Below are 11,986 nucleotides of genomic sequence, written 5' to 3'. Positions count from 1 at the left end.
TTTCCACTACAAACACAGCACCTTCTAGAATTCTGAAATAAATATTCAAGTGCAGTAAAATTGAAGACTTTGTCTAAATTTGCAAGATACTATCTTCCCTAGATCAGATGATGCAACAGCTTATCAGCTGTGCTTACTCATTCTTACTGTTTGCACTCTTTAAGATGCTTCAGACTTCAGTAACCGTTACTGCAGATAACCAAGCCTCAACAGGAACTTGCATGTTTACCCTGCCCCCTCCATATTCTGTTTCAAATTATGAATTTCAGCATGTTGGAAGACAATGGTAATAAGATTCTGTACCTTAAATCACATAAGCATAACATACACTTATGCTGCTTTCCTGGCACAGTAGTAAGATTTTTTTTTTTCCAACTGTATAACCCAAGCTGGAAGCCCCCCTTAAGAGCTAATCTGTAAAAAAAAAAAACCTGAACTGAATTTAAACTACTGAGTATGCATGACTGAATATTTGTTATGCAACCATAACAACTGTCCTTTTCAAGAAAGATTCCTGCATAATGTGAATACAGAGAATCCAAGGCAAACATGACTTGATCTTAAAACTTTAATAGTAAAAAAAGTGTAAAACCAAACACACTGCTGAAAACTTATCAGTAATAATGAGAATTTAAGTGTTGAAATTCAGAGTAGTGCAAATTTTCTTCACTCCCATCCTACCTCTTTCAAACTTAAATCACTTTGGTTAAGATACTCAGAAGTATTGGCAAAAAATGAGCTTTTGACTTACATTTTTGGCTGCATTATTTCTTACACATACAGATTTAGCTTCAGTCTTTACAAAGAAATCTTAAATACTTCTCAAACAGCTGCAGAGATCACTGTCACCTTTACTTACATCTGGGTTTGCAGTGTTCTGAAATCAGTTTCATGATTACAAAACTGTCTCCCAGCATGTAGTATACTCCTTAAAAACAGCTGAGCTGATCCAGTCCTGATCTGAGGACCTAATTTCTTCGTATAGTCCTATAAAATGTAATCATTTAGGCTTTAAACATTTGAGGAAAGATCTTATACCAGTGAAATTACTCTTGATTTACACCAAAGCAAGATTAGAATGGGGGTTTGCTCTGTAATATAGACATTGTGCTAAACTTTTCCTGCTACAAAAAAGCACAAGCAGCAGTTATAGCATTCCCTTAGAAGAGTGAAAACAGCCAGAACACTGCTACCTTGCCTCAACGTTATTTTTTGATGGGTCAGCCTTTAACCAATGCCTCTAACTATATCTGAAGCCAAGTAAGATTGGAAATGAACACAAAATAATTGCATAATACAAAAAGGCAAATCCATAGAAGTTTACAAGTACACCATAACCACAAAATTGGAGTATTTCTAAAAATTTGGGTTCAAAGAAAGACAGAACAAAACTAGTTTTACTAGTTAAATAAATTATTGCTCCATTTGACTCCATGCAGCATTGAAATGAACTCAGAACCCTTTTCTCTTTAATCTCTCATAAGAAATGATCGACATTGAAGAGAACATGAGGCTCAGATTTACTGTACATTGCACTTCAACTTTAAGACCTAATACTTGCTATTTAGGTCTCCTGTGGTCTAAGCTATCAAATGAATACGTTGTGCTCACCAGAACTAAGTATTAAGAAACACCAAACGTTTGATGTAGTGACATAAGCACTTTTTTTTTAAGAAGGCAATCACAGATTGCAAGTTCTATAGGGTTGTGAAAAAACAAGCAGTGATCTCTTCCAGAAACTGAACTGAGAAAACAAGCTGTTTGCTATTCTTCACATACAGTTTAAATCACATTTTAGACCTGCTTCTGCTTCCAAGCATGTCAGTCAAAACCCTGACTCAAACAGAAGCAAGATTAAGGACACCTCCAGGAGGAAACTAGAGATCTAAGGAGTTGGGGGCACATACTCAATGGCCAAGCAATGGCCTGCAACACACATTTTTTTTCAGTGACACCAGGTATGTAAGATACACAAGACCTTCTTCAGTGAGATACTGAAGCACATGTCTAATATTAAGCAGGAGTACTCACAGACACTTGCATTTTTTACTGAACTGGGGCCAGAACTTGATTCCTGCAAATCTGACTGCAAGCTTCGGAAGTAGTGAAGTTTCCAGACAGATTTTCCTGATAAAGTTTGTGTTAGAAGATTGTCTCCAGTGTTCACCTATAGTACTGAAGTAATTTAGAAATTCCAAACTAAGTGACTTCCAACCTTTTGTCCCTCCAACCCTCTCCACCACCAAAGACAGAAACTTAATGCAGCATTACAAGTAAGGGCATAATTCCTTCATAAGACTCCTAAAAGCATTAGTGCAATGCCTTTAATCTGTTTTGATCACTCTTATTTTTAAATAACCCTATTTTTTAAAGATTTGGATAAATACTATTCCTATTAAACCATACTTCATCATTGTTAAGCACCATCGATCTACTTCCTTTGGGCACTGATACAAGAGCTTGTAATTAAATTTCAGTTTCAAGGCTTTAAAATACGGCAGCTGCTTCAATAACTTACAGTGGAATCTAATACTTGGAAAACTGCCACGTAGCCTGAACAGTTGTATGCAACTTGGTGTTAAACTCTTCCAGAGAACAGCCATATGCAAATGCTTATGCAATAAATCAGGGTAAGATTTCAAGATAAGCAGTTAATCTCACTTGGCTATTCTAAGAGTGGATTAATATTTTTTTTTTTCCGCAAGTCATTTGTGCAGTGAGCCCACAAAGAGATTATTTTTTTCTAAATAATCTTCAATTTGAAACAGGAACACATCTTCGTAATGTTGCTTTCACACTGGCACCATGCTCTCTTCTTCAAAGATTTAGTCATTGTGTGGTTTCTCTGGAATACCCTATGGATAAAAAACAAAACCACAAGTTTTATTCTAATGTCATCTGATAAGTGACTACATTATGTGATATTTTCAATGATTAAATAGTCAACTAACTTCAGTTAAGCTGACAATGACCTAGCAGACGCGGTTTCTCATAAAAGCTCAAGGACATGCTCTTTAGCTACCAACAAAAAAGTCTCTGTGAGTCTGTGCTGCCTCAGCTAGGGCATGTGGTAAATCCATCTACCAATCACACTGCTTTTTAGATGACACTGTTAGCTTTTCTCAGTTTATTTCTTAGCAGAAAGTACATAGTGCTTCACTTAAAACTGAATTAATACCCATTAACAGCCCTCTTTCAAACTGTCTTCAAGCATAAGTTACTTTATTTTCCAATCAAAGCCTGGTATCACTTACTCACTTCCTTCTAAGTCCCTTTTCTAGTACAAAACCCAACAGTACGTCAGTGTAAGAAATTTAACCAACTTTACTTTAAAACAAAGCTTGTAACATGTTCTTCTCACTCTAGAGCCAAAATGCAAATATATTCTCAAGTACTGAATGCGGTTCACAGTTCTGCAGCCTCAAGCAGTAGTAAACAACAGGTATTTGTGAGGTTCCAGTTCTGAATGCCACCCTCATCTGCCAGATGTTGAGAATTATGGTTATAACTCAAAATGAAGTGTTGCCATCCATCTAACACAGCTCATGAGCACTGACTGAGCAACTTTAGGTGTCATAAGGAGCAGCAATAACTGATAGCGGCATCAGCACCTTCACCTTGTCTTTTGAAATCAAACTATTAAAGAATGTTGGATTTCATCTTCAAGCTGATAGTTAAAGAAAAAAAAACAAAAAAACAAACCAAACAATATCAAACCCAACAAACAAACCAACTCACAAACCCTCTGCTAACTGCAGGTTTGATTAAAGGTAACACTGCACTTGGTTACTGCATGTAAGCTCACTTTAAACTAGTGACTGAAAAGCAGGAAGCATCTTCCAGCTGATGTTTCTCAGGATGGGAGGGGACATCTCAGTGACATTTCTTATTCTGCTTCTTCTAATTTCTTTTCTAACTGCAAAAGCTAGAAGAAGAACTGAAGGGGCTGAAGAAGAACTGAGGCAACTTTACTCCACTAGAGTATTTTCCACAGGTGCTGCCTTCTACTCTAGACAAGCCCAGAAAGCATTACTGTTTGAACTGCAACTGCAGCCAAACAGTTCAGGGACTACAGGAGAATATGGCTACAAAAAGAACTGGTTTATTCAGATTTTGTTTAAAAACTACAATATTCCATTTTCTTGCCACATTCACAATGGCACACAAAACAGACTCATGCTTTTGTGTCATCTCTATAGAGGTAGCACCTAGTAAACTGAATGCTACCATTCTGTTTTAGAAGTGGAATTCTTTGAATTTCAGTGCTGAATGCTTCACAGTGACTTGCAGAAGTGTTCCTATAAAAATGTTGGGTTTCTCAGAGTTTTTCCAGACTAAGTAACGGTAATGTAAAACATAATGAGAAGATACTTCTAGAGAACCAGAATAGAATGCTTTACTTTGCCAACTTCCTTTGTACTTCCATCTTTGAAAGATGACAAGATGGACAAGAAAGTTACAGGCAAGAGTCTGATTTTAACTACATTCAGGTGAGATGCCAGGTGAAAAGAAGTCAAAGGGAAAAAAGAAGTCCTATATGCCTAAATTTATTTCAGCTCTTTCTTCTTTAAGGCTCCCTTCCCTTGCTTTCTAACACGAGAAGCATAGCAGCTGGCAGCGCTGCATATGCCAATGTGAAATAGAGAACTGTAGCATATAACTGAATATAATTTTATTCTGAGACTCTACTAGCAATAGTGAAGCTTAAATAAAACTATATTAATGTATCTTTTTCACTTGATGTGAGTGGCAAATTTAAAAAGAAAAATTGTACTCTCTCTTCCTTCCACACACGTAGTCCTAAGAAAAAACACACGTCACTGGGAGCTGAAGGGGGAGTAGCGAGACTCTAAGAACATCAGAGCAAACCAAAGTTGACTGTGAAGTTAACACTGTGACCGTGGCCCCAAAAAATCTGTAACTTGGTACAAGTCAGCATGAAAGGAAAACCTCAAGAATAGGAGTCATTTCCCCCATGCTTTTTTTTAAACAGGCTTTTCTACAAGAGGCTACTGTTAATTTAGTGTAACTGAGAATCAATACCAGAGAAACTGATCTTTAATGTTAGCCAGTGGTGGTCAAGCAACATGGCCCCAGCTAGTCTGCAAACCTGTCCACCTGCAGCATCAAGTTCAGACTATCCACATTAGAAGCACATTAGCATCCATCCACTGGGTTAGCAAGGCTAGGCAGGAGAGAGAAACCCTGTTCCAGGCAAGAGAGCTAGCTTTATACTAATCTTTTCACTCATTTGCGGTTCAGTCCTAAAAAGCAGCTCTCCCCCTTACAGTTCCAAGACTAGTATTTTGGGAACTCCCAAGTCTACAAATGCCCTTCCTTCTGTAAAAATTAAAGGCACGTAAACCACAGCAGCCTTGGATAAATGAAATACTTGAAAGATGTTTTCCAGGAAAAAGGACTTACGCAGCAAAGACAGAAGTTAAATCAATACAGTATTAATTATTACTATCCTTCAGTGCCAGAACACTTTTCACAACCAAGCCTTACGCTGGTGTGCAAGTATACAGCCAGGTTTACTCTTAAGTATGCTACAAGGAAACAGTTACTTAATAATCCAGCAAATTAAATAGTAATTTATACTGTATTATCCCATGTATGAGGCAATACTTGAACCCATCTTAAGTGACCAGAAAGAGCATATTTGGTTCGCAAGTGGTGGAATTTAATGCTATATAGGGACATTTCCTTTCCTCTACATAACAAAAGCACTTTACCGTATAAATAATTAGAGAAAGCCCATCTGTGTCTCAGTTTTATAGCCACCTTAGATGTTAATTCAAAGTACTGATGGAGTAGGAGTGACTAAGATTCTCACCAGAAGTGGCATACTGATTCCAGTCTTATTTAGGCTGTTGTTGGAAAAAGCTCAATACAGAAGATCCTCAAAACACTTAGGTAAGACAATTTCCACTCTACTGGCAACACAGGTTGTATGTTTACATTTGAACTCTTGGGAAGATACCTAATTATCTCTGTCAACTGTGAGTCATACCCTTAAAGGCATAGTTTGTTCTTGGACTAACAACAATGGAAGGTATTTGGATTGTTAAAGGAAATGCTAATTATACAGTAATTACCATAGCCAGTTGGCGTCCTATGTTTCCTACAGTCACACCTCCCGAGAAAAATATACATGGAAGCCAAGAACGGATGTAAAGAAAATCTGGAGATGTATACCTAGTAAACAAAAGGAAACAAGTTAAAGACAAGTTATAATCACCACAACATCACCCGACATACTGTTAACAAGACACTACAGAATTCTCTCCCCAGGCCCAAACAAAACCCCAGTAACACAGGAAAAGAAACAGGGAGAACAAACGTCTGTTAATTTAATAAGCTTCCAAAACCCAATGTCCTAGCCAGTAGGAAATTTTCTCTCCTTAGAGCCAGTTAGTGATATACCAGGCCAGAAGTTCAGTTAGCTGAGCTGTTACCATTTCAACATACATCCCAATTTGTCTGCTCCCCACCCTCCACCTCCAGTTCTCCATCTGATCATTTGGAACAACTGGATAATTAGCTGCTGTAGACAAACAAAATGTCTTATTATTAGAACATGCCAAACATGTTAATAACTGACTTCCAGTGCATAAGAATCCCTGTTTTTAACTGAGAGAAGAGAGCTGAAATAGTACTTTAGAAGTGTAACTTACTGATAAACACCATTATATACAAGAAACTGGGTTATCAGAGTTGCTACAAAGGCTATTGTAATTCCAAGTCCAAGACCACTTCTTGAACGATCAAATGTCCACCAAAGACCCAGTGATAAGGCTGCTAGAGTCAGGGACAGCTGGACGTTGTTTGCAAAGTCTAGTTTCTGGAAAAAGATGTTAAGGACAATCCTTTTCAATCTGCAGACATCCTGCTGCTGAAACTGAACAAGGGAGAGCTGAAACTGAAAGTGAGCATGATTCTGTACCTCTAAATACAACACGTTAAGGATCAAACAACCACAGCTCTTACACTGGAGCGTAAGTGCAAAAGCAACATCAACTTTTGTCACACTGCGTATCTAAAGAATATACTGTGTTATAATATACTTAACTTATATGGATTTTTGTCTCAAGCAACGCAGTTATCCCTGCTGATTTAGGTTTTCTGCTCCAACCACCATTATTCAACAGAAAGAACATTCTTACTGAACAGTTCAGTGTACCTCACCAGTTAATTGTGTTAAGTATTACATGTAGCTAACGTACAGATTAAAATAACGCAACTTACACTGTGCTACTTGCAGTTAAGGCAGACTAACTACGATGTCTATCCCTACACCCTCCTCCCCAACTACTTTTAAGCAAACTTGTTATCTGCCTGAAGTAACTACTGCAGTGTACTGCAGGTCTCTCAGAAGTTTGTGTCTCTGCCGGCAGCATCATCCTTACCTTTGCAATTCTCCCAGATGTGAATGGGAGAGACTGTTTCATGACAACAGACTAAGCACATTGAGCAAGAATGTACACTAGTTCAAGGATACAGCACTTGCATGATTAATGCCAACAAAAACTGCTATACATCGCATCACGCTGGCCCACTCTCTCTTGAATTTGTGCGGTTCCCCAAGGTGGCTGTCAATACAGGGATACAGCAGGCCAACAACAGCTGCAAGAGAAGTAACACAACTTGTACTAACTGTTATACAAGGATTACTGCAATATTACCAAGTATTAGTTTGGCAAATATATGCTTGACAAAGCAGTGAGGTGCTTATCATGCTACTGTAAGCCTGTGAAGAAGAGACAATTATTACCCCACACACTTCAGAAAAGAAAAAAAAAAACAACAAACCACTCTAACAAGCAATATTCTGTTTGAACTTTTAAAGCAGAGACATGTATTGTGATGTTAACGTATCTAACTTCAAGCTCCTTTTCTCCCATGAGCATATCTCTTAAGTCCCAAGTAGATGCTTGTTTTGTACCAACAAATAACAAAGCATAAGAAAAAGCTTAACTAGAATGAGGAATGGAATATGTGTTTACTGCTTACGTGCAGGGCAGACAATTTCACAAACTTGACTCATTAGGTGTGAATCAGGCCCTGAACTAAATATTTGCCTGGACTCAAAGGCTTCCTTCTGCTGGGCTGTAAATCAGCCTATGCTGCCATTCAAATTGGACAAATTATGGTACAAAAATCAAAGCAGAGCTGAACTTAAGGAAGCACCTGCCATCAATCATAGTTACATCAGAGAAAAATAACTACTCGTACAATAAACCAGAAAAAGTTTTAATCCTCACACAGCATTTTCTCAGCCTTATCAGTCTGCAAATTGTCTGCAGAAGAAAAACCACAGGCCAGTGTTATCTCAGTTACTAGCACAAACACTGGATGAGTTTCATTCTTCTAAGTCTTGTAACTCCTTGTGTTGTCACCAATTCCAGGGTTAGATGCTGCTTTAACTGTACATAATACACAAGCGTATGTCTCTTTTCTTTCCTACCCCCCTTAAACCTCTAAGAGGAATAGCTTCTACGTTAAGAAGGCTATAAGACATACCATTCTAAGAAAAACATGTGATCTGACGCTGAAACACTTGCATTATTCTGATGCCAGTTACCAGGACTTTCACCTTACGATAGCAGCTAAATGCCAAAGTTTAATCCAACTGCAACAGGACTGAGACCTCTCATTGGAGCATATCCCCTGGCAATCTGTTTTATACTATGACGTTTATCATTCATTCAGGTTTATGGTTTATCATTCATGCTCCCTTACTATGAGGTACAAGTAGCATATGATAATATCATTGCATTAAAAAAAAAAACCAAAACAAAAACATTCAAGAGTTGTTTAAAGTATTTCCAATACAATTAAAAAAAATAGATTACAGCAAGTTTATTTCCTAAAATTTAACGCCTTTTTAAACCTCCAGCCCTTTACCAAGGCCTTATTTTGTTTTGACAAGGATAGGAGGGAGTTTTTAACGCTAACGCACCCTGCGCCAACGGCACCGGGGGTGCGCGGGGTTATTTTTAAGGCCGGGCTGGACGCGGCTCTGAGCAACCTGATCCGGCTGGAGATGTCCCTGCTCCCGGCAGGGGGGCCGGACGAGATGGCCGTTAAAGGTCCCTTCCAATCTCAACCGCCCCACTCTGCGCCGCAGCTCCGCGGGCGCGGCGCCGCACGTGACTTCCTTGTTTTCGGCCCCACCCGTGGCCAGTTCGCGCCGGCAGCCAATGGCGAGCGCCGCCCGCCACTCACCAGTTCCGCGCCAGCCAATGGCCGGCGAGGGGCGGGGACGCGGCGGCGGCGGCCCCCACCGCGCCCACTCGTGCCGGAGAGCGGGGAAGCCCCGCGCTGAACTCACGCTGTCACTGGAGAAACGCGGCGGCGGCTGCGTGGGGAGCGCGGGACTCCACGCCGCACCGCGGGGGGAATGGAGAAAAAAAAAAAAAAAAAAAGCCCTTCGGACACGCGGGAAACGCGTGGGTGTGGATAAAGCGGGAGAGGGCAGGCGTCCTTCCAAAAGGCAGAGTTTGGCATCACTCACTGTGTGATGGAACACGCAGAGGCCACAAATTCAGCCAGATCGCCTCGGGGGGGGGAAAAAAAAAAACCAAAAACTACAAAACAAAAAAACCAAGCCCCACGCGTGGAGGTCAGCAACTCACCTGCTGCTGTCCCGCAGCACGGGGGCACCCACCAGGCGGAGGAGAAGAGAGTGGAAATGACTTCGTCCGGGAAGAGAGTGACGTTTCTCTGGACCTGCAGCAGGTTCAGCACCAGGGCCATGAAGGCCCCGACCAGGAACAGCACCAGGCTCCGCTGCACCAGGTGCCGGCTCAGGCTGGAGCTGCTGCTGCTGCTGCTGCTGCCGCCGGGCGTGGGGGTGCTCGAGCCGCCTTCTCCGTGCGGCACCAGCCTCAGCGAGGGGCTGGCGACCGAGGAACTCAGCATCTCGCCCACCTTGGCGGCCAGCCCGGCGGCCGGCTCCCCCAGCGGGGCGCTGGGCCTTCCCCGGGCAGGGCAGGAACGGCTCCCGGCGCCGCTCTCCAGCCTGGGCATTGGCTTCTCCACCGCCGGTCCTGAAACACAGCCGCGGGGACGCGGCCCGTTACGACCCCGCACACGGCGCTGACACCCGCACCCCGCCGCCGCCTCCTCCTCCAGCGCCGAGCGGAGGCACCGGGCAGACGGCTCAGAGCCCGGCGGGCCGAGGGGAAGGCGGGAGCGCGGTGACCCGACCCACCCGAGGGGCTGGGGACTGTGCGGGCTCGGCTCCAGGGGAGGCCACGGACACGGCCACCCCCCCGCGGCTCCGTCAGACCCGCGCTGCCCCCTCAGGGCTCCCCATCTCGGGGGTGTAAAACCGTCCCCCGCCCCCCCCAGTCCCCGCCGAGGCCGCCCGCTCACCTCAGAGGGCTGCTCCCGCCGCCTCGGCCCGTGGGGGAGGGCGAACGATCGCCACTCTACCGCCGCCGGCCCGCGGCCCCGTGTAAGGTTTATAAGCCCACAGCCGCGGGTGTCACGTTACCCGCCGCCGACCTACCCGCGGCCGCAGGCAGCGACAGGCCCACCGCTCCGCTCCGCCACCCCTCCCCTCCCCTCGGGCCGGGCGGGGCCGGGCGGGAGCCGCCGAGCGCGGGAGCCGCCGCGCCAGCCCGCTCGCCCGCGTCCGGTCGGGTGAGGCGGCGCAGCCAATCGCGGCCGGGCGGCTGATCTGACGTGCGGGACACACCACCCGCCTTCCCCTCCCGCCGCCTTGCGCCGCGCCGCGGCCGGCGGCGGCGGGACCGCGCGGCGCCGCCGGCCCCGCCCCGCGCCGGGGGCCGCGGCCAATGGCGGGCGGGGCGGGAGCGCGCAGAGGGCGGGCGGACAGGCGAGGGACCGTCAGGGCTCAGCCGTCAGTGGGGGTAACCGGCTGCTGAGGGGGCTGCCGTCAGGGGTGCCCGGGGCGGCGGCTGTGCCCGGGGTGACGGCTGTGCTGATAGTGATGGTGATGGAGATGCTGGTGGTGGTGGTGGTGGTGGCGGCGCTGAAGGCCCAGCCCTGGCCAGCTCGCCCAGCCCCGCCATGGTGGGTTGTCCCCGTGGGAGATGGCAGTTCCTCTTGGGGAAGGTGGAAGGCGTCTGCTGTGCCGTCTCCTGAAAATCAAGGTGGTCCTGGCTGCTGTAATTCCAAAATGGTGGCGTGAGGAGAGCCCGCCGAAGCCAGGCATTGCGCGGCACATCCCGGGCTCCTGTCGCCTTCGGTGCTGGCGGCCTGAGCCATGCTGCACCCAGCCTAGTGTAGCGTCATTAAACCAGGGTTAAATGCAGAGTTCTGCAAGGATCTGGAAACTGTTGACCCAGCAGAGACAACAAATCGTGTGTGCTACACATCCTGTCAGAGTTCAGCACCAAAAATAGTTTGTAGAGCAGGACTCGGCTGCTAGGCCTCTTTGTTAAGATGCTGCTTCTCCGGGGCACACTGGAAGCCAGTGTGTTGATAATAGGAATAACTGGGTTTCTTACTTATTTAGCTGGCCTCACTGGAACCAGCAGGTCTTCTTTTTCACTTGAAGTATGCCCTTTTTACAGGTGGAAAGCCTATAGGACCCAGTGACTTCCCAAGCATTGTCCCTGAGGATTTCAGAATAGTTGCTAGCCACACCTGTGATGGGCAGAATGATGGTCCGTGTTCTTGGACCGTCAGTGTTCAATGATGGGTCAGTGATGGCTCCAGTTGCCTTTCATTGATGCATAAAATGTAACAAAGAAAAAGTACGAAATCAATTAAAGATATGGAAAGAGGCAGGTCCTCTGTATATGTTAAAGAGTAAGATTCGTCTAGGATTTGGCTCTCCCTTCTGATCTTTGCTCAGCCCTAGCTGGGATGCTTGCATGGCTGAGCCTGCAGTGTCCCTTTGGACGAGGTACTCGGCTGTCTTGGGTGCAGACAAGTTGTAGTGCCACTGTGAAAGTGACAGAAGAGCCCGGTATTTTTCTCTTAATACTAAATAGCTTGGGATCAGCCCAGC

General features: G+C 44.8%; 1 protein-coding gene across 2 annotated transcripts; it reads right to left on the bottom strand.

The window, feature by feature from the left end:
- Positions 1 to 550: 550 nt before the first annotated feature.
- INSIG1 (insulin induced gene 1) lies at positions 551 to 10,551 on the bottom strand. Of its 2 annotated transcripts, none has more exons than XM_086741836.1 (6): positions 10,517 to 10,551; positions 9,639 to 10,052; positions 7,502 to 7,626; positions 6,678 to 6,844; positions 6,099 to 6,198; positions 551 to 2,855 (listed from the first exon to the last, which is right to left on the bottom strand). In XM_086741836.1, exons 2-6 carry the CDS (start codon positions 10,030 to 10,032, stop codon positions 2,826 to 2,828), a joined length of 816 nt encoding a protein of 271 aa, XP_086597962.1. In that variant the 5' UTR covers positions 10,033 to 10,052; positions 10,517 to 10,551; the 3' UTR covers positions 551 to 2,825. The 2 variants fall into 2 exon arrangements, with proteins under 2 accessions (XP_086597962.1, XP_086597961.1); XM_086741835.1 differs by lacking the exon at positions 10,517 to 10,551 and adding an exon at positions 10,381 to 10,496.
- Positions 10,552 to 11,986: the final 1,435 nt, after the last annotated feature.

This window comes from Chlamydotis macqueenii, chromosome 2 (genome assembly GCF_036417535.1).
Source record: "Chlamydotis macqueenii isolate bChlMac1 chromosome 2, bChlMac1.mat, whole genome shotgun sequence".
In the NCBI taxonomy this organism is placed as follows: Eukaryota; Metazoa; Chordata; class Aves; order Otidiformes; family Otididae; genus Chlamydotis; species Chlamydotis macqueenii.
This window is presented reverse-complemented; position numbering and strand designations above follow the sequence as displayed.